Here is a 27892-nt window from a genome sequence, read left to right on the forward strand (position 1 = left end):
TTGATGCAGAAAAGTTATCACTTGTGCAGTGCCAATGAGAACTTTACTAAGAGAGCTTGTAAATTCCTAGTTGAGGTCATTGTTTACAGAGAGCTTACAGAGGTTTGGCTCATTTCCTGCAGTTTTATTTTTTTTCTCCTCTGCTCCCTCTGTCTTTTAAAGCTGCGCTGCCTCCGCAGATTTTACCTCTCGGCCGAACCCACCGGACACACACGCTGGTGTTGAGTGAGAGACGCTCATCTGTTTTCATCTGTTTTGGAGAGGTGAGTCCAAAAGAAAAAGAAAAAAAACTCAGATTATCAGACAGCAGCTTAGTTCACTTCATGTGATTTTTAAGCGCGCAGGAGAAGTTTATCTCTCTCATTTAAGTAATGTCAAATGCGTAATTACAGCTATTTTCCTATCTGATGGTGGTTTCCGACATAGTTAGTTATCTTCAGTTTCACAGAAGTCTCCCTGTAGAATATAGAAACATGCACACACTCACATCTCAGTCTTGAAATCCACTTAAACATTTGGGCACGGTGCTGTTGCGCTGCGTAACAGGTGATGCGCATTGTTTGGCACTGCAACGGAACGTTAATCTGCAAATATCTGTACACTTCCATCTTCCATGTTTATATTTTATCACTTGTTTTTTCAAGAATAAGCTTTTGTCTGTGTCCCAGGGAAGTCCTGTAATTGAAGAATAAATGCTTTAAATGACTGGTTACCTTCAGAAATCAAGAATTTAAACACAACATTGAAAGTAATGCTCACTTGTTAATGCATCAATAAATAGTATAAAATGAATGTAGCACTTTCTCTGAAGTATTTTCATAGGCTGATGTTGCTACTTTTACTTAAATAAGCAATGTGAATACTTCCTCCACCACTGATCAGGATGTAACGTAATCCAAAGCAATAGCCAAGCAATAAAAAAAGGAATTAAGGTCATAATGTGCAAGTTTTATAGTCACTGTCAGGTAGGTGTTGATTCAGTTCTTGGGGAGGTCTTTATTGAAAGTGCTGTCTTGTTGAATTGTACTATTATGTTAATATTGTGATGACCTGTCCTTACACACACAAGTATTATATCTGATCTATAGCCAATTGTATATAATATAATGATATGATTGTACTGCTCATGTCTGTATAATAAACAGGAGAGCCCAAAGGTACCATGTGTGGGTGGAAACTGTTAAAGCGTACATCAGTTTAACGTCTCCTCCCTTCTGGTTTGGGCAGCTGCCAAGCCAAATGCATGATGTCATTAAAGAGAATCAGAGATTACAGTTCCTCCACTGGCACACTGGACCTCCTTGTGGTTCCAGTATGACTTCACCATCCTTCATAAAACTCATAAAAACATTGTACTTCACTGAGTAATGCATTAACCCACTTTCATCCTAAAAAGACTGTTCTTTCTCTAAAGGGCTTGATTTTTATAAATAACTTTTAAGATTGTCACATGTATCTTAGAAGTCTTTTAAGTTTAAAGTTTGATGTAAAATCAGCACAGAAGTACAACTCCAACAGCACAGTTACAGATCATTCATTCATAATGCCTGGTATGTCATGTATAATTCATATGAAGCTGTTGTATGTCAGTGCCTGTGAGGTCTCCTCTCCATCAGACTAGCAATGGGACATTTGGTATCTGAGAGCTTTGGTGGCTGCAGTTTATTCATGCAGAGACATGCTTTTGTTGAGAACATGGTTTCATCCTTTCTTTTATTCTTGCAAATGGAGCAGAAAGAGATGGAGAGAAAGAGATGGAGAGAAAGGGTGTGCCTGAGTGTAGATGACTGAGTTGATGAAACACATGAAACAGCATACTCACCAGCGCAGCACACTACTCCTAAATAGGCAATGCTGCTTGTTTGGCTGTGTGGTTTGAGTGAGGCATATATTCTCTCTTGTGGATGTCAAACTGCTTGTATCCTGTGCTGCTGTCCTCTCCACTTTTCCATCTTCAGCCAGAGGAAAAAGCCTCAGCTTAAGTTCACATGATTACTTTGTGAAAAAACAAGGACAGAAACAGAAATGAGAAGAGAGCGAGAACCGCAGTAAAACAGAATAAAAGAGACTCGGATTTATTTATGTAGGAGAGAAAACCAGTATGCGAATGATCTCATGCAGTGGTTTAAGTACTTCAGTAAAAATATCAGTGAAAACTTTGATACAAATAATAGTGTCATCAGAAAAATGCACTTAAAGTATCAAAAAAGTGGAAGTACTCGTTACCCAAAATGGCCTCCTTCAGAACATGGTTACAGATTGCATTCATGCATGAGCAGCATTTTATTGTTATTGAGGTGGAGCTAGTTTGAAATAGCTTACATACTGTTAGGCTTATGTCTATGACATAATATATTAAATACTTCTATACTTTGCCCAAAATACAGCTACCTGTATTTTATGGTAAAACTGCCAAAGTGCAGTCTCTTAAGTCATACTGAGAGAACAAAGACAGGAACATTGTAGAAAATTGTCTTTCTGTGCTGAAACGTGTTATCACTTTACTCTACCTAAGGGTTAAGTGATGCAAGTCCTTAAAAAAACAAAAAATTACTTGAACTGTCAATGAAGAATTTAAGTTTTATGAAATTTTATGTATATCCTCACTAAAATATTCTGCCCTCAACATATCTGACTGGACGGATGTTTTCTGTGTTTAGACGCTTGAGTCATATGAGACCACTAAGAGCTAAAGTGCTCGCTGGCCTACAGTGACGGCTTTATCTGAAAGTGTGTGTGTGTATGTGTGTGTATGTGTGGTAGCAACACTCCAAGCTATATCCGTTGGACAGGAGTGTTAGTGTGTTGATAGAGCTCCCCTTGTGGCCTTTTGTCCACATGTATTTGACCTCAATGTGTCTGGGTCTTGCAGCCACACCCTGATTACTTCAGTGGCTCACTGACCTTATGTCCTTGTTGTTACACAACTCAGTGTGTGTAGAAAATGAGAACATGTGTTTTTGTCCTGTTGTCTTGACACTGTATGTTTATGTGTACATGATGAGTCACCGAGTCCCCTGACAGAGATAGTGTGGCTCAGTCTGTCACTGGTCTGTCTGCCCACTAACCAGATTTGGACGGTTACTGAGACACATGGACGTCCAGGGCAAGAGGTCATGTTGAATAATGAGCTCTCAGACACATAGACGAGGCTTTTGTTGCTGCCTGTCACTAACAGTGAATCTTGACTGAGCGATTTCCTCTAATTTGTTCAGGAAGTACATGTCAGATTTCCTGTTTCTCTGTGCCAGCACATGATCTACGAAAAGTCAGAGGTGATTGGTTTGTAGCCAAGAGGCAACACCTACAAAATAATTCACAAGATGAGTTTCAAAAGCACACACTGTATGTGAGATAACATATTACTGTCTGCTTCCTTAATGGTAAAGACAATTTTAAAGCTTTTAAAATAGAAACAAATGAGTGATATAATCTGCTATGTGTTATCATTGATTCTCCTGTTTGGAAAAAATATATTTATAGTTTTGTTTTTTTGTTCCAGAGTTATTTTCAGCAGGGCTTTGGAGGTAGCAGGTGGGGAGGTGGACACTGCATTCCAGCTGTCACTGGGTCGAATTAACACCATTACCACACAAGACTTTTAATATGCAGCAAGCAGGGTGATTCCAGGTGGTTTACTGTACTTTAAATTAGTGCTGTCAGAAAATATGAACTGGAAAAGTAGATAAACAAACATGCCCTGCAGCTTCAAAAGCTCATTCAGCAACCAGTATTCAAACAAATGTCAATTACTGTAAAACTCAACATTTTGTATTTTTTCCACTGTGCTGATAACACTTTTTTTCTTTACTTTATGAGTCCACCATTGGATTTGTGGTGGTGTTTATATAAAATGTAAAAGCAGGAAATTAATCTGAATGCAGCATGAGCCATGATGGATTTTGCTGTTATAGATATTCAAAATAAATTGCAACAAATGTAATATTGATGATGTTTATACAACCAAAAGTATATAGATCTCTTACCACCTTACATGTCCACAAAAACACTATATATTTGGCTAATACAGGGTAAGTGATAGCAAAATATGTTTCTATGATATATGGAAATTACATGCTTGCCAAGTAAGTATAGGCACTTTATCACTAGAGTTTATAGCATAAATAAAATCTAAAATAATAATGCAAGCGTAAAAAGAAATAGAGAAGGAAGAATACATTTCCTTTCCATGTAACACAGAGGGAGGTTTTTGTAGGCCGGGAGTCATGGCGCCTTCCTGCTCATTAATTAGTCTTTGTGGGTTTAGAGTAATTAGGTGGCAGATTATAAAGGGACAAATGTAATGCTGTACTCTGTGGTAATGGACCAAATCAAATCTGTAATTACAACCAGCTGCCCTTCACACACACACAAACACACACAAACACACACAAATACACTTACAACACAAGCAAGCTAACTGCATTGATTTGTTTAGTGTCTGATGCATTAAGGAGTTTATTTAATATACTGTAGTTAAGGGATGAGTCTTTTAAAAGGAAAGTATCGTTGTTCCTAGCTGAGGTTAGTGAATGTATCATGAGGCTAATTCATTTCCTTTCCTAGTCAGTGTCTTGAGGCTTTCAGTCTCCATTCAGTCCCTTTTTTCATCTTTATATATCTGTATTTAAACTCATCTGACTCCAGAGGCCTAAACCAATCAGAGTAAAGTGCCATACGTGTAGTCCATTTGCTCTACTGCAGAATAGATAATGATGATGGTCATGATGTTTTTGTTCATGATTGATATTTGGCAATAACAGAAATGTAATATTTAATGGGCCGGTGTAGGATATAGTGGCATCTAGTGGGTGTAGTTGCAACCTCCTCATTTCACCCTCTCCTTCCCAGGCAGTGACAGAGAAACGACAGTGGCTACGAAACACATGTTGTTTTTTTGTTCTTTTGTTTGGGTTCAGTCTCAACAGTTTTTGGTTCCAGTTTTTTCCAACTTTAGAAACTTTAATCAGGTCTAACTTTTGTCAGTCTGACAAAAGAGTATAAAAGTAAGAGAACATTTTTTCACTCTTAGAGCATTCATTTTCGGCGAAAGGATTCATGATGTCCTTTTGCTTTTCTATCAGGAATGCACAGGGTTCCCTGGAGCTTTAAGGGAAATATTCTCTCTTGGAATAAGAATCACCGAGATAACAGAGAAAAATTCATCACTGCCACTCTTTGTTTTCTCCAATCCTAAATTCTATTCCACTCCGGCTAAGAGTTTAGCTTTGAGCATATACCACATTATCTTATGGAAAATGTGACGCACAGTATATATGTGTATATACACACACACACACACACACACACACACACACACACACAGAGTCATGTAGCTATAAGTTGAGATACTTACATAACACACTACCACACTTTGTCTCTCCTCAGCTCAATCATTTATACCAACTTGTTCCTCCTGTGAGTCGTCCATCTGAGTTATGATGTTAAGTGATCCAGCATGTCATCTCTACATGTTCTGAACTGCCTAACAAAACATTTTATGTCGGGGCAGTGGGAGTATCTATTATCCTGCGTGGCTATCTTTCAAAACCTTCAAACTCTGTTTTCTTTTTTTCTACCTTCTGATGTTACAGCAGTGGAATCCAATCTCTATCACCTAATCTATCCCCTCTGCATCATACTCTCTCTCATCCCCTCTGTTCTCTAATGCATACCCTAAAAAGGACCTGGAGGACAGAAGGTTGGATTTGGACGTGGGGTCAGGGGTGTGTTTGGGTCACAGAGGAGTATATACAGCACCCCATCATATAATGAGAAGTACGGTCTCTGGGTTTGACCCTCTGTGGATGCTACTGTCTCCTCCGGTCTCTGCATTGACTTTCATTTCTTTCTTCTTCTTCTTTTCGTTCTGACTGGAACCAATCATGACTTTCTACAAACACTCAGGTAAAATAAAGAAATCACAAAAGCTGGTGTCACTGGATGCTGGATATGTTATTGAATGTGTAATCAGGTGCAAAATGTAAAACCTGTCTTCTATTGGCATGCGTTCAGAATCCATGAGGAATTCTCTTAGATTGAAAAGTGAATTTGGAAAAACAATTTTTTCAATTATTGTGCTGTCCTGTTATAAAAACAACAAAATGCCATGTGTTTATCTTTGTAATAATACATTTTTAGATAATCCAGTGAACTTTAATGTTTCATTTAGCTTGAAAAATTTTTCACCTAATCATTCTGTTTCGCAATATTCGAAGATATATGTTTTTCGCTAGACAGCTACAATATATAATATAATATATAATCTACAAGGCTTTTGTTGATGTTTTGTTGCTGTATAACAACTTCAAATAACCAGCAAAATTAATGGCTACAGTGCTTGAATTTACAATCTACTCTCACCCTCCCTCCCCCTCTTGTCCTAACTGGACCACGTTATGTTATTTTGCAGATGAAGTTCATAATTTGAAGGAGCAAAGAAAAGAAAAGTTTATTAATGTCTTTTTAACTCGTGCTCAGTCTAAGTAATTTGGTCTCTTGGAATGAGTTAACTTTTTTCTGCAGTCAAATCAATGACAAATGAACTGAGCCTTTGTAGCTATATATTTTCATATTTATATATTTAGAAATCCTTGGTCTTCCATTTTTCATTTCTTGACACTCGAAGAAAGGCTAAAGAACAGCCTGTTCAACCATGATAACGAGATATGATCAAGTTAAAATTAATTTGTACGAGGCCTACTTTCAAGAGAACACAGTTATTATCCAAGAAAGCTTCGAAAATGTAGCTGTTACTATTTGGCTGATGAAGTCTGGGTCACTTAGATCCGCTCTGACTCACCTCTCAAACTGGTCTCACGTTGACCTTTATAGCTCCCCAAAGAGACCACAGTGGTATAATCCACTCCCTCCACAGCTGAGTGTTGGCACATACCATGCGTATTTGATAGGTGGCAGCTGTCACACTATTTGTAACAAAAGATTAAAGCACTGGACATGACTCATCTGGAGCCACAATAACTGCATAGTCCCAATAGTCATCACTCCGCATCCATCTCCATTTGTCCCCTCTGGAAGGTCAATGTACTTTAAATAGAACGTGCATGTTTAAAATGGATCTCCGGGCTGAGTGGGTTTAGAAAAGATACCCTAGCATTGTATATGTGATTGGACAGGATTGACTATGTTGGACTGAGTGGCTTTGTCCTGTTTTAGTTCCATGAAATGTTGCAAGGAAGCGAGTTTAGGTGGAGTTGGGAGTGTCAGGGTTCAGTCCTCAGTCCAGTCTTTATCCCTTTGGCACAGCTGCAGATAGTTCCCTTGCTCCAGATCTCCCATCTATCCATCCACACACACCAGGAGCACATACCACGCTCCGGGAGGCTCATCTCTTTCGCACGGCTGTTTACCACATCCCACTTAAATAGCTACAATGTCCTTTCCTAAATATTTTTCTTGTCCCTATGGTTACTTGAACAAAATGCCATTCCACCCATTGTTTCCTCCATCGCTTCTGTTGTACTGATTCGATTAAATAGATATCCGTTGAACTGGATAAAATACTTTAGCTAAAGTTCACGCTGTTCAGCTGCTCTCCCTGACATCCTGTGAGAGCGAGAGGCTTTAAAGTGATGTAGATAAAGCATAAGACGTTCACACACTCCACCCTGCGCAGCATTCGTTCCAAGAATCTACTCAGTAGCCTGTGATGGGAATACAGGAATGTTGATAAATGAAAAAGCGAGGCAGCTTAGTTTACACTGTTTACATTAACAGCCAATAAAAGGACCTGGTCAAAATGTAGACAAAAGAAAAAGTGTGGACCGGACTCAGGGGGGGAGTTATTTGAGGTGGTGGGGTGATGGGAATGAGCCAGACGGTCTAAAAATATGACCTAAGCTTTTCCAGAGAGAGCTTGATAAAAAGTGTTCGGGCCAGAAAGCACACAGGGAACAAGCAGACACTTCTCTCACCAGTTTGGTATGCTGCTGTTGAGAGCTACATTCCACTGAGTCCTATTAAAGGGAAACATAAAAAAAAAATACTATAATTTCTGCACAGATTAGTTTAGCATCTTAAGGTACAGAGGTCACGTTTATGGTAATTGCCTTGGGCATCGTACTGTGTAACAAACTCTGCTCATTAAATTCTTATTTTATTCACAAGGATGTTGGAAAAGGCAACACTGTCCCCAGCTGGCGTCTAAAGGAAACATCTTGTTATGCAGGGAGGATAGAAGCTCTGTAAGTCGGGTGTCTGACAGTCAGTTGTGTTTCCACAGGTGCCAGGAATTATCTCACTTCAACCATGACTGATCGATTTGACTGCTACTACTGCCGTGACAACCTGCACGGGAAGAAATATGTGAAGAAGGACGAGAAGCATGTGTGCACCAAGTGCTTTGATAAGCTCTGTGCCAACACCTGCGCAGAGTGCAAACGCCCCATTGGTGCAGACTCCAAGGTGAAAACAAAGTGTGACAAAGACTGAATGAAAAAAGAAGGGACCAAAGCATCAGAATACTGTATATAAAAAAAAACAAAAAATCATTTTGTCAGTAGTAGTTATATTCAGATTATTAATGCAAGTATATAAATAAATAAAAGCAGAATATTGTATAAAGTCATTGAAAATTAGCACCACCTGCAGCATTAAAGTGACATGTACAACAATCTATGAGTGATTAAAATCCAGTAATGTCATATACATTTTTCTAAGATTCAACATTCTGCATAGAAAAACGCAAAAACGCAAATCTTTGTTTCTTAAATAATATTTATATATCATTCTTCTATTGCAGTTAGTAGGTAAATTAACATTATTCAGTTCAATTTTGTGATATACATTAAACCCACTTATTATTAATCTAATGATACAAATAATTTCATGTCTTAATAATTCCTCAGCAGTCTTTTTAGTTGTTAGTAACAGGTACAGCAAATGTACCTTGGTACACTGATGCAGATGTGCTAAATGTTTCTTTTTCTGTTAATAATTAATTGATCTGTAAGATTAATCACCACTTTTTCAGACAATGTCAAAAATGTAAAGAACAATTAACCCGACCTTTTGTTAGAAATCAAGAATATTTATTATTTATTTATGTGGATTTCTACATCTTTTCGTGTTTGTGTGACAGAGAGAATAGTATGTCTATTGTGGATTCTATTGGCTTAATACAAACACAGATGACAAGAGAGAAAGTGAAAGAAAGAAAGAAAGAGAGGATGTATCTGTGTGTGTTTGTTTCTTTGGGCATGTCTTATCTGTCCAGGGAGCTCTCACTCTCAAGCTGTTATATAACTTGTCTGTCATCCAGCAGCGGCCTCTGCTCCCATGATACTCTCGTCACTCAGTCACAGGCAGCTAAATGTGTGATAAAAATGTGTCTACCAATAGAGCTTAAATACATTATATCACATTTCCACCATCTAAATCCCCTGACTCCTTCATGGCTCAGCGCAGCCCTGTTCACTTCATCTCGGCTTTAATGCGTGCCACATGGTCTTGTTCTGTATTCTGGCCCCGAGCCTCAGTGCACATGATGAGTAAACAAACTCCACTTTAATAAGGTCTTCATGAGGGCACCTCTGCTTACTCCGTGCCTCCTCTCTGTGTACAGGAGCTGCATCATAAGAACCGCTACTGGCATGAGGACTGTTTCCGCTGTGCCAAGTGCTACAAGCCTCTGGCTGCTGAGCCCTTCAGCGCCCGGGATGATGGCAAGATAATGTGCGGCAAGTGTGGCGCCCGGGAGGATGGCAACCGCTGCCAGGGCTGCTACAAGGTGGTCATGCCAGGTGGGTTTGTTGTTACAGTCTTTATATAAAAAAGGGCCTGGATATTGCCTACATGTCTCATCAAATACTTAAAGATTTAACTAGATTTGAGTCATAATCTGGTGATAAGTGAGTGCTTTTTTCCCTTACATTGCCAAACACTGTTAATTAAATCTATTTAAAACATATGCACACAATTATTTGAGGTGTTGGCAGATTGATTGCACTGACATCAAGGCTTTGCTATTGTTTCGCTCTATAAAAAGCATTTTGTAATTGAATCAGTTGTTACATAAGTAGAATTTAGTATAACCAGTTATTCTTAAGTCCAAGAATTCCCTTCTGCCACTTAGTATCTATTAACCCCTCAACAAGCAGCAGCTGGCTTTCCATGGATACCTGAGGTGTTAGCCTTAAATTAAAAGATGAAAATGTCTATTTGACATAAGAATAAGCATCATAAAGCGTCAATGGAGAGGGGGAATGAGATGTGGAATAAAATGATTTTAAAAGCGTTACTCATAAAGAATCAAAAGGGGCGAAACTATGCGTTAATGGGCAGAATTCCATTCACTTTCAGTTTCAGTTGGTTTATCTGAGGTTTGTGTTTCAGGATCCCAGAACGTGGAGTACAAGAACAAGGTGTGGCACGAGGAATGCTTCACCTGCTTTGAATGCAAGCAGCCAATCCGCACACAGAGTTTCCTGACCAAAGGTGATGACATCTACTGCGGTCCCTGCCATGACAAGAAGTTTGCCAAGAAATGCTTCCACTGCAAGCAGGTACAAGCACTGATTCTATCACTGTCTATATACTCTGGTTGTAAAAATGTTAATCAGTGTGCTACTGTCTTAAAGACAGACATGATATTACAGCCCAGTAATGTTTGAGATCATGATCAAAGTGTCCCTCTGCCCCTCTAAGGCCATCACCTCTGGAGGCATCAGCTACCAGGATGAACCCTGGCACTCTGAGTGTTTCAAGTGCCGCACCTGCGGTAAATCTCTGGCAAATACTCGCTTCACTTCCCATGAAAACAACGTTTACTGCGTGGACTGCTTCAAGACTGATGTGGCCAAGAAGTGCCACGGATGCAAGAACCCAATCACAGGTCAGAGCACCATAAACATGTTCATGTGTTAATATTATTTCTATTGCAAACACATACCCATACCATGGTGGCATTAATGGTAAACACTGTTAAAACATGTTTGTAGCTTCCTTCTGGTTGTTTCCTACACATTTATAATGGTTTATGAGATTAGACAAGACATATTTTGTAAGATGAGTTGTATATCATGAAACTCCGGGCAGTGCACTGTAATGTGCAAAAATGTGAAATTCCTAATAAATGGATTCTTACATGGTTTAAACTGAGCTTGTCCCTGTAGTTAGTATCAAATTACAAGAAAGTTCCTTTAGTATATTGAGTCTCCACACACTGAAAATCTAACTTCCATGTTTAAATATGTCACTAAAGCTTTAAAGATGAGCTTAAATTTCTAATTCAAGATGTTTTTTTCATAATTTAAGACTAATATTTAGTGACACAAGAGAGCAATGTCCTAAAGGAGAGTCTTGTGCTGCTGACTGATGGATGTCCTTCTGTCTGTCTCTGTAGGGTTCGGCCATGGCACCAATGTGGTGAACTATGAGGGGTACTCCTGGCATGAGTATTGCTTCAACTGCAAGAAGTGCTCCCTCTCGCTGGCCAACAAGCGCTTTGTCATCACTGGAGATCACATCTACTGCCCTGACTGTGCCAAGAAGCTGTGAACTGCACAATCAGCTGTGCTGAGGATCACTGTGTAAAGGGGAATCACATCAAAACTGACTGTTGATTTGCAAAACAACATATTTTTCTCATGAAATTATACTTTCTGGAGTTTTCGGAGTGTGAATTGAGTGATAACAATAACACATCAGAAATGTTACTGTTTCTAAATCAGAAGATCAAAACAGTCAATTTTGGTGAAACTCTTGATGCAGTTGACAAACTCGAGGTTATTTTAACTAAATATGCACTAGCTTGAAACATTTATCTACATATACCTTTTTGCAACTTTCAGTGTTATATACTAACATGGCACGATAATTTCTTTTGAGATTGTGATATTAGTTTGACCTAATCCAGGATTCTGTGCAGCTGTATCAGACATAAGACTTTTCAGTGCCTTACTGGAATCGTTCAGAAAATAGTATGCTTTTTACATGTATACTGCTGCTCATACATACCAGCTTTGATTAATAATCTCTTACATCTCTGAAGGTCTGAATGGATGATGAGAATTTTCAAACGATGTTTAGCGAGTGAATTTCAAATACAAATCTTTGAGATTGATGCTGAAATATAAAGTGCTCATGTATTCAAGACTTTGAGTGGAGTGAAATGTAAAGCAAGAATAAAAAGGAGGACGCGATCTGAAGTCTCTTATTTCTATACGGCAAGAAATTAAAAGCAAAAGGGAGTATTTTTGCAAGACTTTATTGTTTTAACATTTTGTATCATCTCAGTACACTTTAGATATATTTACAGTACAAATTTTACTTATGGACAGGGCATTGTTAGGTTTGTAAATCCAGAGAAATATTCCAGAGAAATATTCATATTCACAAAGTTGCCCTGGTTGAGTTGACTGATTGTCGAGGCCGAGGTAAGGACAAGCTTTTTTTTAGTTAACTGTGATACAATAAAAATACTAAATCTCAATCTAAGGCACCATTCTATCCTATTGTTATAGACAACGTTGAGGACTAAGAGCAGTCGGCTCTGTACTCGAGCCCTCAAAGATGCAGCAGGACCTGGAATACAGTATCTGTTCAAGCAGCAGCTACAACAGCCCCCCCAACTGGTGCTACTCAGGAGTGGAGAGAGGAGTCGGAAAGGTTTGGGTATAGGCAAGTTTTAGGTTATGAATTAGACTTCTGGGAAGGAACAAACCACATAGAACTTTTTTTCCTCTTTTCTTCCAGAATTTCACACACGAGTCTGTACAGTAAAGCTAATCCTCGGTAACCGTCCTTTAAAACATACTGAGTAATTTGTGACAGTGCAAAGAGTCTCATGTTTTTCTAGATGAATAATGTATGAATGCTAAAAGCGGGCAGCTCGGAGAGACGTGGTAAATAATAGAGGACGGTTTCTGGAGTCTGTTACATTCTTTGAGCTTGTTAATCAAAGCAAACATCTAAAAGGTCCTAGTCTATGTACAAAGAGATTTTTAGTTAGCAACAGCCAGCAGAGAACAAGGCAAAAATGAAGGTCCCCAAACCTCGTGCTTAGACTATTCAAGCAAGATTTTAATACAATTCACAAGAGCTCCAGAAGAGACAGAAAACAATGTCTGACCCAAGTCATATTTTGTCTATTGCCTCACATTACAAAGTAGAATTGTTGTGACCTGAGCTGATATGCCTACCGTAACTATCCAACAACATCCCCACACCATTTGACATAATCAAAACACATTTTGATGAGATTAAAAGCATCATAAAGAGGCACGGCCATGACTGTTATCATGGGTCAGACATGTTGCTAAGGGCTGTAACAAATCTGCCCGTCACCAAAATGTCAATTTTTAGTTAAGTCTGTGAGGCAATATTCAGAATCAGGGCTTGGGGATATGGGACTTAAAGTTCTCAAACATACACACAAATACACATACCATATTTTGAGAAACATAGAGTGGGTCCCCACTTGGCCCCTTGTTTTGCAGAACTCCTGTGGAAGAGGGCTTTAGTAAATTTTGGGTTTCCAGGCTGCCCAAACATAACCTGACTACCCCATCACAGGGCACGAGTCAAACAGAAACCTTCACGCACAGTCATGTACACAGAGACTTCAATTATCCACAACCTGACACTCCGTCCTACACATGGCTTCATTTGCCTAATACTGATTATATACACAATACGATAACACTTAAATATATGTAGAAATGTATTTTCATATATAAACAAACAGCCAGATTTTATATTATAAAAAATAGTTGAAATGCAATTTTTGTTAGGTGTAGCAGCTAGTGTGTGGAAATCTCAGAAGAAGGTGGTTAGTGGGAAGTAAATGTATTTAATGGAAGAGTCGCACGGACAGGAGGATGGATGACGTGTGTGTGGTAAAGCTCGAGTTAAAACCAGATGATTGAAAACCTATTTTAGTTTCAGCAAAAATGAACAGCCGAACATTCGAGTTCAGCAACAAACACAAACCGTGTTAAAAAGCTCACAAGCAGCTATGAATGAATCTAATGGATTTTTCAAGTTACAGCTGTGGTTATTCAAACAGTTGTGTTGTACAGATGCAGTCGGCATAGTCTGATGTAAGTTATGATGTTAGTAAACATAAATTCCATACACATATGTAAAAAAATAACAAAACCTAAATGAACCATGAGCCCTAAAATCAACAAACAGCTGAAACTTCATCGAACACTACAGTGTTATTATAAATCTCAACACTCATCAGCTTCAAATGTAACAGTAGAAGTTGTGCTCCTGAAGCCCTCTAGTGGCCAAAAGGAGGAAACACACAATGAGAGAAGATGGGGAGACAGGCGAGTGTGTTACGCATGAACAATGGGGCTGAACGGACAGAGATGTGTGAAGTATGAATACAGAATCCACCTTGAAGTGCAAGCATGTGATGGATGATTGCTAAATTGTGCGTTTGTGAGCTTCAACACAAGCAATTTAGTATATTCACACTTCTCAAAGTTTCGAATGGTAAGGCCATATATTTACTGGATGCTGCAAAAAGCAGCCGGTCAAGTAGATTTAGATGAATCACATGCAAAACCTGGTACGCTATCCCCACACAGCAACCAACACAAGAGAATGTATCGACGTCCCTTCCTTCAACTCGCGATATTAACCTCATATTCAATTCACAGCCTCGTGTACATGTGTCCTGGAATATTTCTCATAAGAGAGAAAAAAAAAGACTAAACATATAATAACAATAATTACAATAACAAGGAAGCCAAAATTAATAAATTACAACAATGCACCCCTGACGAAGACACGACTCTTAAAAAACATCAAAATTGGACACAACATAGAAAAAAAAACAAAACAAAAAAACTTAACACAAGAGGAAGAGGAAAGAAACCTGAAGCGAGCATGTTAGAGGAATATTTCCCTGAAGCATGAAATTTCATGCAGCACTTGTGGTCTTTCTGCTTCACCTTGTGCTCCTTCTGGAAGAGGAGGAAGCCGTTTGGAATTGACGGGGCATTTCTTTTTTTTTCTTTCTTTCTTTTTTTAGAGGAGCTCAGCGAGACAGGAACTTTTCGAGTGCAACAGTAAGAGGCTTCTCAGCGATGGCCGCAGCATCAAATCTCTAAAGAGACAGAGAGAGAAAAAAACGTCTGTTTTTAGGAAGACTATGTCAAAAACGGTGCATTCACATCAGATTAATAACTCAGTCCTCACCTGGCAGGGCTTCTACGGGTTGATTAGAGGAATGCAGAGGGTTCACGGGGGTTCCCTTGTCCTCGAAGGCTACCCTAGTACCATCTGAGCTCCCATCACAGTTAATCAAGACCTGGTTACAGTCCTCTGCCTTGATGAGGGGTGTCTTGGAATGGACGTTGAGGTCAATGAGTTCCTCGAAGCTCCATTGGTTGGATTTACCATTGAGACCTGAAACCAACCCCACCTTGGCGGAGTCCTGCTCATTCAGGAACTCTGAGCCCTCGACGAGGCGGCTCTTAGGGACTGGACTGGAGGGAGGGGAGGTGGAAAGAGGAAGTGAGAGGCTGTTAGGACACAAATTAAAATCTGGATTATACTGTATATATTTCAACAAGGCGAAGACAAACAATGTGGTCGTTCTCCTCTTAATACTTTCTGACTTTCAAACCCAGGCTGTGGCACTACACACTATTTCAACAAATGATAAGACAAACATAGTCCGAGCAAATGCCACAAAATTGCTGCATTTCTGGATGATAAGTTAATGTGTGTGTTTTTACACACTAACCAGTAGCCATGGGTGTTTTACTGTGCATAAAAAAATGCCCTCTGATCTGCAGAGAGGTGTTGTGTTTTCCATTCATTTCAAACAGTACTCTTGATTTCAGAGTACACCATGTTCTGCAGTTTATTACAATATTGTCAGCATATTATCTTTTTCTAAAAATCACACCTCACTGCCTGAGTCTCCTCTGTGCTCATGCCATTGTTATTCTCCTTGTCGTCCGTCTCGGGTTTTCCATTCACACTACCCAGGAGTTTGTCTTCTTCCACTGGCTCGCCAGAGGACAGGCCGCACTCATCCGTGTAGGTTTCCACAGCCATGTCATCCATCTGGCCTATGATATTAAAAGAAGACGCAGAACTGGATGAGACGAGGCATGAGTCACGTTGAGAGTTATGCAAATTCACACAAACAAGAAATTTATGTAAAGTATATGCAAACAAACACAAAGGGGTAGGGGGGTGGGTACTATGATGAAAGCTAAAGGATGAGGACACTTACTCATGGTTTCAGAGTTCATCTGGTCCATTCCCTCCTCTTTATCACCTTCGCCCCCATCACTCTATGCAGAAGACACAAACAACATGTTAACATACTGCGACACTTTGAGACAAGTGGGAGGAACGGACGTGAGCTCACCTTCAAGTCATTTTGTTCCCCTTTTCTTGTCCTCTTCATTATCTCTTCAATTCTCTGAAATGGAAAAACAGCATGTTATCATTTCAGAATTAGACTTTTGATTGAGTACTGCGTGTCAGCATGAAGTCTTGAGTTCTTTAACATGATCTGCTCTACCTTCTTTCTCTCCATTCGTTCTTGCTGGTTCTGCTGCATGATGCGGTCTCTCTCCTGGCGGACTCTCTCCGCCTCCTCCAGGGCCTTGGCCTCGGCCTCCTCTCGTTCCTTCTGGAGCTCGGCTTGTCTCACTGCCTCCTCTTCTGCCAGTCTCAACCGTTCCTCCTCTGCTAAGCGAGCCTCTTCCTCCTCTTTAATCTTCCTCTCCTCTGCAAGCTTCTTCTCCTCCTCCACGCGTTTCAGTCGAGCCTCCTCCGCCAAGCGCTCCTCTTCTTCTTTTCTCAACCTGGTAAAGACAGGTAAATGAATACAGGTCATTTCTGCAAGTGGAGGGGGCAATTTAACAGAATGCTTTATTAAATAGGCCTTTTATTGATCATAAAATACAATCTGCAGTGTTTTACTGGTTAAAACTACTGCCCTCTCATTTTTATTATGTACGTATACACTTATGCATACATTTCAAACATGTCCCAAGCTTTGGTAACAATTTACAACAACGTTGTCAATGCAAGATAACGACAAAATGATGGAAAAAAATTTTAGGGGAGGTAAGAATAAGACACTAAACATTTCTAATCAAAACAAAGCTTACTTCTCCTCTTCCTCCCTCTGTATCCTGAGCTGCTCCTCTCTCTCTTTCTGCTCTCGCATCAGTCTGCGGTTCTCCGCCAGGATCTTGGCGGCCTCAGCAGCCGAGTTGGTGCCCGCCGAGGATTTAGAATCTAACGGGAGGAAAGACACAGGTTAAACATATGTTTAACACTTAATGTCATATTCACAGCAGCACGCCAGGTAGCTGTGACAGAAAAAAGAAAAGAAGCAATACACACATGATTCAGGTATTTAATTTGGTTGATAAATCAAAAACAGAGGTCTGGTTATTTTACACACAAAAAGCTTCTCTATTGATTTTACCTTTTCATATACTCCAAACATAAATGTGCATACCTAAACGGTGCCACCAACAATATTTTTGTTTTTACACTCTTCTAACACACAATAGATTTTGCCTGTTTGCTTGTAGCTTTAAACCACTACTAAGCTATTTGATCTTGCAGAGCGCCATTCTCTCCAGGAGGTGGCAGCTGCAAGAACCCCAGATCTGTAACAGGATGTGACTCCAGCTGGAACTTAATGGGTCTCCTGCTCCACTGAGATTTATTGCAAACTGAGCTGCTGCCACGTCACTTTGCAGCACAAACACAATCACACACAATTCTGTATGGTCGGTCTATTAAAACGATGATAATGCTCCATTATATTCAAATCAAAGTGACTGCCTTTTGAAGCAATATTAAATCACGTTCAGAGTGTTTCTTGATGATGATAACAGAAAGAGAGCGAGCAGGATTTCAAAAAGGTGCTTAAAATATAATTAGAAGAATAATCTCATGTCTTCTGTTTTAACAGTTTGGTTTGCCAAATGAGTTCTTTTTTGTTTTCCACAGTTTATTAATGCACAAACACTCCTTTTGCAATTTCTTTTGGATGTAAAATATTAGGTGTAAATGGAACAGGGGTCTGGACAATGAATATATGGAGAATGATTAAAAAGAGGGCGTTGTGCAGGTGGGAACAATCTTTAGTTCCAACAGATTTAGAGACCCAGTTATTCAGAGGTAATAATCTGAAAGAAGATGCGTCTCAATAACATGCCCAAGAGAATAAAGAAATTACTTTACGCTTTTGTGGGAGTACAAGTAGATTTTAGTTGAGATGAAAAAAATTTCAGCTTGTCTCGCCGGGTTCACTGTCATGTCTCAACGCAGCAGTTCAAACATCCTGGTTTCCAGAATCAGCTTCAGCAAATATTGGTACTGACTAATTAAAACAGCCGACTATGGTTGGTAAGCCATCTCGTTTACATTTATATATTATATATTATGTTTTGTACTAACACCTTCTTCAGTGAGACATAGATATGTTTTTATAAAGTACAATACAACATTTACACAGATTTATATCGTGAACTTCATTCTTATCCCCGAGAACTGCTCACCATCTTTGTCTTTGGTCTTGCTAGAATCAGAGGACTGTGGAGACATAGCTTGAACAGGACACAGATCCTTGGACTTTGAATCCCTCTTTCGCAAGGTGGGGGGTCCAGTTGGTGTCAGAGCTGGTTTCTGGATAGGTGGAGGTTTGGCTGATGTAGGCTGGGGGGATGGGGGACGTTGTTTCATTGCACCAGGTGAGGATGGGCGTGTCTTGGAATTTTGCCTGTAAGAACAAATTGTTGAAGTTGTTATAAAGACATCAAAATAAAGGCTGCATCCAATCTCTCAAACAACTGTGAATTATCACTAAATCACTAAAGTTGCATTAGAAAAGGCTTGTAGTCTTACTTGGCTGTTCCTGGGGAGGGGGTCCTCTTTGGGGCTGGATTAGGGGCAGGGGATGGTGAACGGTTGCGTCCCAGGGAAGTAGACGGCGAGGCGGGACGTTGCCCTGCAGGCGATGTTAACTGCTTGTCTTTCTGTAGTTCCAGAGACACAAGACAGAGGTGAAGAAGCAATGCATGACTATCATTGAACACAGACTGTGTGAAGAACTCGCAAGTAAATCTTATAAACACCTTTACCTGTTGCAATATATTGATAGTAATTTAAAGATCTGTGTATCATAAACAAAACAGCATTTCCCAACATTTTGGCTCCTTAAAATTATGAAACAAATGAACATTTTTCCAGATTCTATCATTTAAAGTATTTTAGTGTCCCGAAAGGCATTAAAGTATCCAGAATTATGGAGGAAAAGACAGATAGTTTTTATAATTTATCCCAATAATCATCAAGTGAGCCCTAGTGTTTGTCTTGTGACCCATTTGACAAAGTCTGCCTCTGTGCCTTTCATTACCACATCAAACAATGACAAAATGCTGGGGTGAAGGAGGCAGTGGGTCAGGTTTTAATTCATCTATTTTTAATGCCCATGTGCTATGTTTGGCACAGCAAGGTCAACCATGCAACACCCAGACAGACACAAGTTCATCCCTGATTCCAAAAAAGCCGGGGCGCTTTGTAAAATTAGCCCAGAGGACAAGACGTCCACTTCTTCTAAAAAATAATTTAGAACAAGAAATACAGACAGATGTGTAGTCTATATGTAAATTTTAAAATGATCAGAAAATAGCCTGTCTTTGTTCTGTATTCAACTGAATATTGGTAACAAAGGATTTACAAATAATCACATTCGTTTTTTGGGGGGTTTGTTTTTTACATTTTATACAGTGACCACAATTTTTTGGAATCTGGATTGTATACAGCACTGTTCCACCTCGAGGCTTTAGTACCGAATGCCAAGTAAGTAAATTAGATACAATAAACTTCAGAGGGATGAAATTGCCCCATAAACTGTATTAGCTTTGGTCACACAGCTCGACAGTCATTCTCTTGGGAGGATGAGAAGGAAAAGCAGGACAGTAAACAGGCAATTGGTGTCCAGTTTCATATCAGGGACTAGGCATTCATTTCCTATTTATGTCAACATAACACTGAAGCATGAACATTATGTAGACAGTCTATTTGAATGAGGTCCAGAAGTAATCTCAAAGACACACACAGCAGTGATAGCCATTTGCTGTACCACCACCATGACCCTGAAACCAGATAAGATCCTTTAATGTTGTTTTCTGTTATACCTTTTGATATAATTCCCACTCATAGGCAAGCAGATTCACTCAGCTGACTTGAAAGACAGAATTTAAGTGTGAGACACACTGCTTCAGTGAATTTTAATTATCTCCACACCAATCTGCATCACAGAGGATAGAAGACAATGAAATGGTGAGGAAAGCTTCTGACATTTGGCCCCAGGGTCAGGGTGGGGTCTGCTTCACATGGTCTGATCTGTCCTTAATCAGGCTACTGTGGATCCCTTTGTCTCATGCTATGACAATGAGTCCCTTCACAATTACAGAGGAGGCTGAGGTCAGGCAGGTTATGAGAGAGAGCCAGGCACTATGGGTCATCAAGTGAGAACATCTGAGGCATCACTTCTGAGGAGCTGTTATTAGAATAAAAACTCTGGCAATATATGAAAACGTTCAGATTCTGAGTGACCAGCAAAGGACAAAGAACAGCTGGAGGAAAAACATTTCCCTATGGTTAGCATCCTGCAGCAGTACTTTGACAGGCAAATGAAGCCGGATATGTGCATATAAATCAGAGCCTTTGGTGGCATCCTTTTATTTCTCTGAGCAACTTATAAAACGAGCATGTCTTCGTGCTGGTTTCCAGGCAGCTTCTGGAAAAGGTATCCCTGCTACAAACAATTAAATCATGTGCAACTACTATTTTATCCACATTTTTTTAATTCCCCATGGAAATAAAACCAGAATGTTGCTGGTAATCAAAAGGCATAACATGGTTTTACAAACACAGCACTATGGTATATTATCCAGCTCGTACTGTGTAATATTCTCTACTGTATTCTATACTTATTATTCACATTGTTTCGTCATAGGGCCTCGTAACACAGTTCTCACGGTCTTACACGCGTATGAACTTAAATGTATCTGTTATCGCTCTGTAGCTTGGATTTAAACATTAGAAGATTAGAGATACCTTCTAAAGCCCCACATCCAGGTTAATCCATCGGTAAATGCAAACTGGCTAACTGATACAGGTCTGTAAAATGATTCCACATGATAAGCATGAATGAAATTCAAAAAATGAGATATCATTGTTGACAGTTAAAACATACAGATGTTGTTTTTGTCTGATATTTTAGGGGCCCGATCCAGGTAATTTAGGCTTAAGCACGAGTCACTGGATCGACTAAATGAAACAGATCATTGTCAGCAGTTTTCATGAGTATGCTAAGTATCTATGCTTAGTATCCATCTTATTCACTGAGGATATTAAAGCACAGCTTAAGGAGACGGGAACAGAGAGGAGAATCAGGAAATCATAACTAAGTGCAACGGAAGCTTTCACTTTAGTTTATCATTAACAACATTATTAATTCACTTTTGTAAATGTTGCATTCAAACAGGCTTCTTTGTAGCCCAGTGGTGTTAGTCACATGAACGTCAAGAGATGCTCTCACCAGTGAAGGGTCGAGGGCTCCGTCGGCCGACACAGAGGTGGTCATGCCGCTCTTCTGCCGGTCAATACTACGGCTCCGCACAGGTCCACGCGGTGGGTGCAGGGGACTGGCAGAGGCTGAGCGAGGACATAGGTGACACTCTGGTAAAGGACACAGTCATCGCAGGGCCAGGGGAGCACAACCAAAGGGAGGCGTGATAAGCGGCCGAGTTGGGCGGCAAAGCAGCAAAGAGCAAATGGATGGAAGAATAAATAGAGAGGGAAGGGAAAGAGAGAGTGAGAGCAAGAGAGGAGGAGAGGGCGGAAGGGAGGGCAGATGATGGTTGAAAGAAATGCAGGAGAGTGTTTTTGTAAGGGGACAAGAGCACAAAAAAAAAAAAAAAAAAAAGCGATTTGTTAGATATAGCACTTTAGGCAGGCAACAGCTTGATTTCTGAAGCTTTGATTGGGCTGGAGATTACTGGAGACATGAGCAGCAGAGCAACAATATCACCCCAAACCCCCAGACACTCCCCTGATAGCCCCTGGACACAACATGAACAAACCTGAACACCAAGCACCATAGCACAGCAAACACGGCATAAAACCTACCACCAACACAGCACAACAAACACCAACACAGCACACACATATCACACACATTTATTAGTACACTAAACGCACAGGGGATGTTCATGTGGTCGTTTGTTTTCTATGTGCGCTTTCTGTTGTCATACTGTAACCCTATTGACTCTAGATCAGTTTGCAATGTTTTCAGGACAAAGTCTCCAGTATCTCAGCTGTTTATACGCAAAACTAATCTAAGGTAGATACAAGACTAAACAACTCGGTTTAATAACTATGAACCTGAAATGACAATAGTGCAATCTGTAGTTGGCAAGACACTGTCTAAACACTGGTGTCCACTGGTGCTGTGTCCACTTGCTGTGTCAGATAGAGGGATTAGCCATGATAATCCCGAGACCTGCAGAACTCTCCCTGCCAGAGCCTGGTCACAATGTGTTTTGTACTTCATTCTGACTACATACTGAACCTGCTACTGTATGAAATTTACCCTGCCATGAGCTACCGCTGCTGCTGCTAATGCAGATGCGTCATGTTTCTAGAGTGGCTATACTTAGCAGAAGATCTATAGCCGCTAATGGGTTTGTAATGGCCGGTCAATAAATGCCATAACCTAAAACCAACACGGGGAATACAGCTGCAGCTTTGGAGTGAGCCAGTGCTTTACAGTCTCTCATCAGTGTGTGATTCATTATGGATGTCTATGCTACCTTATGCACTGTAAATGGCTCACAGTTTGCTTAAAATGTAAAGCATGTAACTCTATTAAGACATTAGAGTATACTTTACTGCCTAAAATCTAATGCCAGACTGGAGGTATATTATATGTAAATGTCAGTAATTTACCATTTCACCACCATTGTGGTGTAATGGACTCAACACACTGGTCACCTTACCAGAACACATGCAATAGCACAACAGTCTGATTCTGACGCAACACCAACCAACAGGTAAGCAGCTTAGACCAAATCTCCCGGCATGGACTCTGTTGCTCCTCAGATGCTGAGAAATGCTCCCAGCCAAGTCAACCCTGCTCAGCTCAGCACACAACAGCCAATTGTGTCAGAGCACGTGAGCTGGGCCTGTGTGTGTGTGTGTGTGTGTGTCAATATTGACCAAGTAACTATGCTGTCTCACATGAATGTTCTTTGCTGCGAATAACTACTGTACGTACACACTAACAGCTGATCATTACATAGCAGCTTATAATCATGGGGAGCTGTGCAGTGACTTCTGTAACTCTGTCACCACCAAGACGCCTCCGTTCACATTAAGAAGACTGTTCCAAAAGCACAAGGGTGTGCAGCAGGGCACCAGGATGAGTTACTAGGGTGATACCGGGAGACACTGTGCTGATGCTCTACTGATGGAAAAAAAGGGTAAGTAGGGAGGACCAGAGTCTATGTCTTGCCATCCTTCCTCTCTGGCAGGGTCTCCTAAGCGGAGGTTACCTGGAGCATCTGTTCCTTCAGCTGACAGGGCGGCGGCACTCTTGCTCCTAGCTAGTGAGGCCTGGGTGGGGGTGAGCAGGCGACTAAGGAACCCTCCGTCCGCAGTGCTGGCCGGTGGCCTGCGAGCTACACGGCCGAAAAATCACCCGAAAAACAGAGAACAAAAAGGCCAAGAAGGATAGAGTGGATGAGAATGAGGGATGAAGGCAAAAAGAAGGAGGGGGAAAGGGGGGGTCAATTAAGTTCAGAGAGATCACCATGTGATTTAACCAACAGGAGAGAATCAACATCAACAACCAAAGGTTAAGTCCCAATAATCTTACATTGGCTCCTTATCAACTGTCTTTATCCTGTTGACTTTCAGTAACATTCAATAAAATGAGGATAGCCAGTAAAAGACAGTAAGGAAAGGATGCCATGGAAGAGTTCTGAGACAGACCAAAGACTGATTGTCTGGTAACTGAAGATCAGTTAGAACAGTAGTCAAAGAAGACAATGAGGTCAAATCAATGGTTTCTTGGGGCAGAGGGAGGTGTGCTGATGGGGGGAAAAAATGAACCATTAGTAAACTCCAAAGATGGCAGAGGAATACTATTGGGTAGGAAAATGAGAAGTGAAAGAAACCAAAGACTAAAAGTGAAAGGGTAGGTGACTATGACCAGGCAAGAGTTCTTAGGCTTCTGCCGTGCAAACCTTTCTATGGTTTAGATAAAGAAGGTGCCAAATTTGATTGAAATAAAAAAGGCTGACTACAACTGTCAGTGCTGAGCTAGTCAGCATGTTACAAAAGCACTACAGTGGACCTTGAATTCACAGCAGAAACAAAGAGCTCCAACTACCATGGAAAAAGAAAAATGAACAATTCCCCATTCATGCCATCGTTGCTACCTAAGCCACCAAGTAGAAATCATACCAGCGGAAGAGTTAAAGTGTTAACGGGTTGATTTTTCTACATGTCCCTAAATGCTAGTCCTCGAAAAAGGAGAGTGTAAAGTCACACTTCCATTTGGAGCCCCTCACTGAGCAGACATCTGTTGCCGACAGACATTTGTTAGATGTTGAGTACTAGATCCTGGAGCATGGCAACACAGTTTTGTGCTCAGTATCCATGCATTAAAAATGTGGATTATTAGTCTGAGGTTAAGTTATAGTTTAAATAACGATGTGGTCAAGCGTTGGGGATAAATAACTTAAATTGTACTCAGTACAGTATTAAATCAGTTATTGTATTATTGCTTAGTCTAACCATACAGAACAAACATGTATACAGAACAGGAACAACATCTGCACGAAGAGGCTGACTATAGGACGAACAAAAACAATTGATTGTTAATGGCAATACACAGACTGCAGTCAGTTGCTGTGGTCATTTCTGTGCTCTGGGGGGGTGCTACGGTGGGATGGCACTGACACACACCACACTGAAGCACGAGCCCAGCGACTTAAATCCAGCTATGACGTCATCTGGGAGGGAGAAAACAATCAACACTTTGTCACAACAAAACAATAGACTGTGTTAGTGCAGACATGGCACAAACCATTCCTGGGTTGACAGTTAAAAAGAAAAACAATAAAATAGGTTAAAACAAGATCAGCTGTTAGTGCGAAACATGGCACAGTAGAGGATCTGGTAGGTTAAGACAGCAGTGAGGTTAAGGCATACATGGAACGAGCACAATGTTCCCAATTAATCGCAGACAGACAGGCAGATAGTGCAGAGAGGCTTAGGCGCTGCAGAGGAGCAGCAGTCAGTGAGGAAGATTTGATTGAAAGAGAACATGGACCCAAAGAAAGAATACGTGGACAGAAGAGCTGGCCCTTTTACAGACCCGTATAGCTGATGACACTGAGTTGAGCCAAATGAAAATGTTATCCTCTCGGTGGAGCCGACAGTGGTGACACAGATTTTAAAACCGAGCAAATTCAGAATGAGGAAGCCGTTAACATCATAGCAACATGCTTGTTACTCCGAAAGGGAGGCCTGAGAGATGCAGATAGGCGCGTGAAAACAAATGATTGCTGACTGTTCATGCTAGCCACCTTCATCATCCGCTGTCCCCTTATCAGGCTTGGCAGGGGTCTGTGGTCTGCCCACACTTACTCGTGTGAGGGAGGAACTTCTCTTCTTCATGGAACGGCCTACGGACATGAGAGTGGAGTTATAGCCAGGCAGGCACTGGGAAGGAGTTAACAAGGAATCCCCATAGACAGTTTACAGGTCATGTGCACTTCATTTGGCCGTATGTGAGTCACCAGGCTGCAGCAGACAGCAGCTGATGTCTTAAGGATGTTAAGCACACAGAAGAGGGTTGTAACTACCCTAACTGATCACACTACCTGATGCCCCCAATTCAGACTATTATAACATTAACACAACGGCAGAAGACCTGTTGTAGCATTATCAGCTGTGTTTAAACCATTAGCATGTAGAAAGTCATCTTGCTATGTGCTTGTCATAGTTTTGACAGAGCCTAATTTGTAATGGAACTATTTTCTCTATGACCTGTGGTGCTTTGCCAAACCGCAAACTGTACACCATCTCTGTTATGAAAGCATAGTGTGGGATGGAGAGGGAATTTGCACCTGTCTGTTCCACCTGAAGCTTTTTGCCGTCTTCCTTACTGGCCTGAGCAGCATTGCCATTGCTAGGCAACCGGTTACAAGACGAACTCCTCGGCTTAAGCCCTGAGAGACAGTGATGAAACACCCAATGGTGAAATTACACAGCGCCCTGAACGGTTCATGGCACTCTTATGAATGGTAAAAGTCCCTCAGAGAGAAAATATTCAAAAGCCTGGGAAAGGAAAAGCATAAATATTAAACAAGTTGAGAGGCACAGAGAAATCAGCAATATCTTAAAGAAGAAATGGCACTGGCAGCCCATAGAAACTGTGGAGAGATGTGAAACAACTGATTGTGTTGATCATTTGTTCGGCAGAAATCAAACATACTTCTTGTGAATCAAAATATACGTAAGATACCACTACGAGTACATTTATTAACAAATCACAAATTGGTGCTTGGGAGTGATTCTGAAAACTTGATTCAGTACATCATAGAGGTGCATAGTGAATGGATGCAGCAGAATTGGGAGGCCATTCTAATTCACCATTAGCTGGAACCAGAGACAGAGAGCCAAAGCAATTTTTACCAGTCTGTTTGTGCTCCAGTGAGCCTGTGTGTAAAATCCTGGATATGGAGAGCACAGGGGTCAGAGTTCACTCCAGGCTTAAGAGTTGGAAGAGACAGTGCGTTTGCTTCAGATAATCTACAGGTCGTCACCTGGTAGATCTCAGTACATTACTCTTTACTGAAAGACATTCACCTGGCATAACAGATGGTGCGGAACATACTACGTTTGTTAAGACACAGCAGAGGAATGCATGGAGGGTGAGGAGGAAGTTATGAGGGGAGGGGGGGAGGGGGGGTGGTGGTGGAGGGGAGAAGGAGCAAATGAGGAAGGGGTGGAGGGAAGGCAGGAGACTTACTTTTGTCAGGAGATTTGACGAGGGTGGCAGAAGAGGAAGAAAGGCGTTTGTTGATGCCAGCCTCAGACGGCTGTTTCAGGTTCATGGTGGATGTGGAGCGCTTGTCCACTAAGAGGGAGGAGGAAAGACAGACAAGGGAGGCGGGGTTTACACTGGAGGCTGGCCAATCGGGAAGGGCATTTGGGTGCGCACACACACAGTACGAGGTTCTGCAAGATCTTAATACCCCTTAATGTGCAATGGGTGGTATGTTGCTTCATTAATACACCTAAAATAATAATACATAAAAACTATATACACCAATATTCCCATTAACCCATTGCTCTAACGTGCTACTAATGAAGTGCTTATTAAGTAAACCTGGTCATGAGAATGATATACAGGATGAATTTACAGGTTTAATATGACAATGTATTTTTAACAAACCATAACAAAGCTGTTGTGGTTTTAGAGCCAGGCATGGTGGTTAGTTTACAGATGCTTATGTTTGAACACTCCAAAGAGTAGAGCACCAGAAACATTACATGGTCCATGCCAGAGAAACCAGAGGTGACATTAGCCCTGTTCTTATCTTGGGCTTCCATGCAAAGTCGCCCATGTGACCTGGAAGTGCTCGACAACAGTGTGAGTGCGAAAAAAAACTAAAGCTACACTTCCAGCTATTCACCCAGCACAAGGCACATTCAGAAACACAGGCCCCATACAACAGACGGTTAGTGAAAATCTGCCAGTTAGACTGCAGGGGAGGGTGGGTGAGGTTGGTGGGAGGGATAAGGGGGTAACTAAGCTATCTGGAGTGCCAGTGCCAGTCCATGCTGTGTTGCT

General features: G+C 40.8%; 2 protein-coding genes across 15 annotated transcripts in view; one reads left to right on the forward strand and one right to left on the reverse strand.

Moving 5' to 3' along the window:
• Positions 1-14669, forward strand: fhl1a (four and a half LIM domains 1a). 2 transcript variants are annotated; one of them, XM_010729577.3, is made up of 6 exons: positions 1-263; positions 8243-8424; positions 9584-9761; positions 10354-10523; positions 10666-10852; positions 11363-14669. In XM_010729577.3, the coding sequence occupies exons 2-6, from the start codon at positions 8269-8271 to the stop codon at positions 11515-11517; spliced, it is 846 nt and encodes a 281-aa protein (XP_010727879.1). In that variant the 5' UTR covers positions 1-263; positions 8243-8268; the 3' UTR covers positions 11518-14669. The 2 variants fall into 2 exon arrangements, with proteins under 2 accessions (XP_010727879.1, XP_010727878.1); XM_010729576.3 differs by lacking the exon at positions 1-263 and adding an exon at positions 5683-5907.
• Positions 14113-27892, reverse strand: part of map7d3 (MAP7 domain containing 3) — a 23432-nt gene continuing 9652 nt past the window's right edge. For 3 of the 13 annotated variants that reach the window (XM_019278397.2, XM_010729578.3, XM_010729580.3), the window contains 14 exons: positions 27068-27175; positions 26163-26264; positions 25620-25718; positions 23580-23705; positions 21566-21705; positions 18862-18992; positions 18516-18736; positions 17109-17238; positions 16514-16799; positions 16358-16411; positions 16220-16280; positions 15887-16052; positions 15172-15461; positions 14113-15079 (listed from right to left, as the gene is read on the reverse strand). In XM_019278397.2, the coding sequence (XP_019133942.2) occupies positions 15072-15079; positions 15172-15461; positions 15887-16052; positions 16220-16280; positions 16358-16411; positions 16514-16799; positions 17109-17238; positions 18516-18736; positions 18862-18992; positions 21566-21705; positions 23580-23705; positions 25620-25718; positions 26163-26264; positions 27068-27175 (1922 nt within the window). In that variant the 3' untranslated portion in view covers positions 14113-15071. The remainder of the gene's footprint in view (positions 15080-15171; positions 15462-15886; positions 16053-16219; positions 16281-16357; positions 16412-16513; positions 16800-17108; positions 17239-18515; positions 18737-18861; positions 18993-21565; positions 21706-23579; positions 23706-25619; positions 25719-26162; positions 26265-27067; positions 27176-27892) is intronic. The other 10 variants (XM_010729583.3, XM_010729584.3, XM_019278399.2 and 7 more) reach the window with 8 other exon arrangements.

This window comes from Larimichthys crocea, chromosome I (genome assembly GCF_000972845.2).
Source record: "Larimichthys crocea isolate SSNF chromosome I, L_crocea_2.0, whole genome shotgun sequence".
Taxonomy (NCBI): domain Eukaryota; kingdom Metazoa; phylum Chordata; class Actinopteri; family Sciaenidae; genus Larimichthys; species Larimichthys crocea.

Excerpts from the sequence above, each read along its gene's own strand:
- fhl1a (XM_010729576.3), top strand. The coding sequence starts at position 5,886 with ATGACTTTCTACAAACACTCAG. Across the intron at positions 10,524-10,665 it reads AATGCTTCCACTGCAAGCAG|GCCATCACCTCTGGAGGCAT; the intron begins GTACAAGCACTG and ends TGCCCCTCTAAG. Across the intron at positions 10,853-11,362 it reads ATGCAAGAACCCAATCACAG|GGTTCGGCCATGGCACCAAT; the intron begins GTCAGAGCACCA and ends CTGTCTCTGTAG.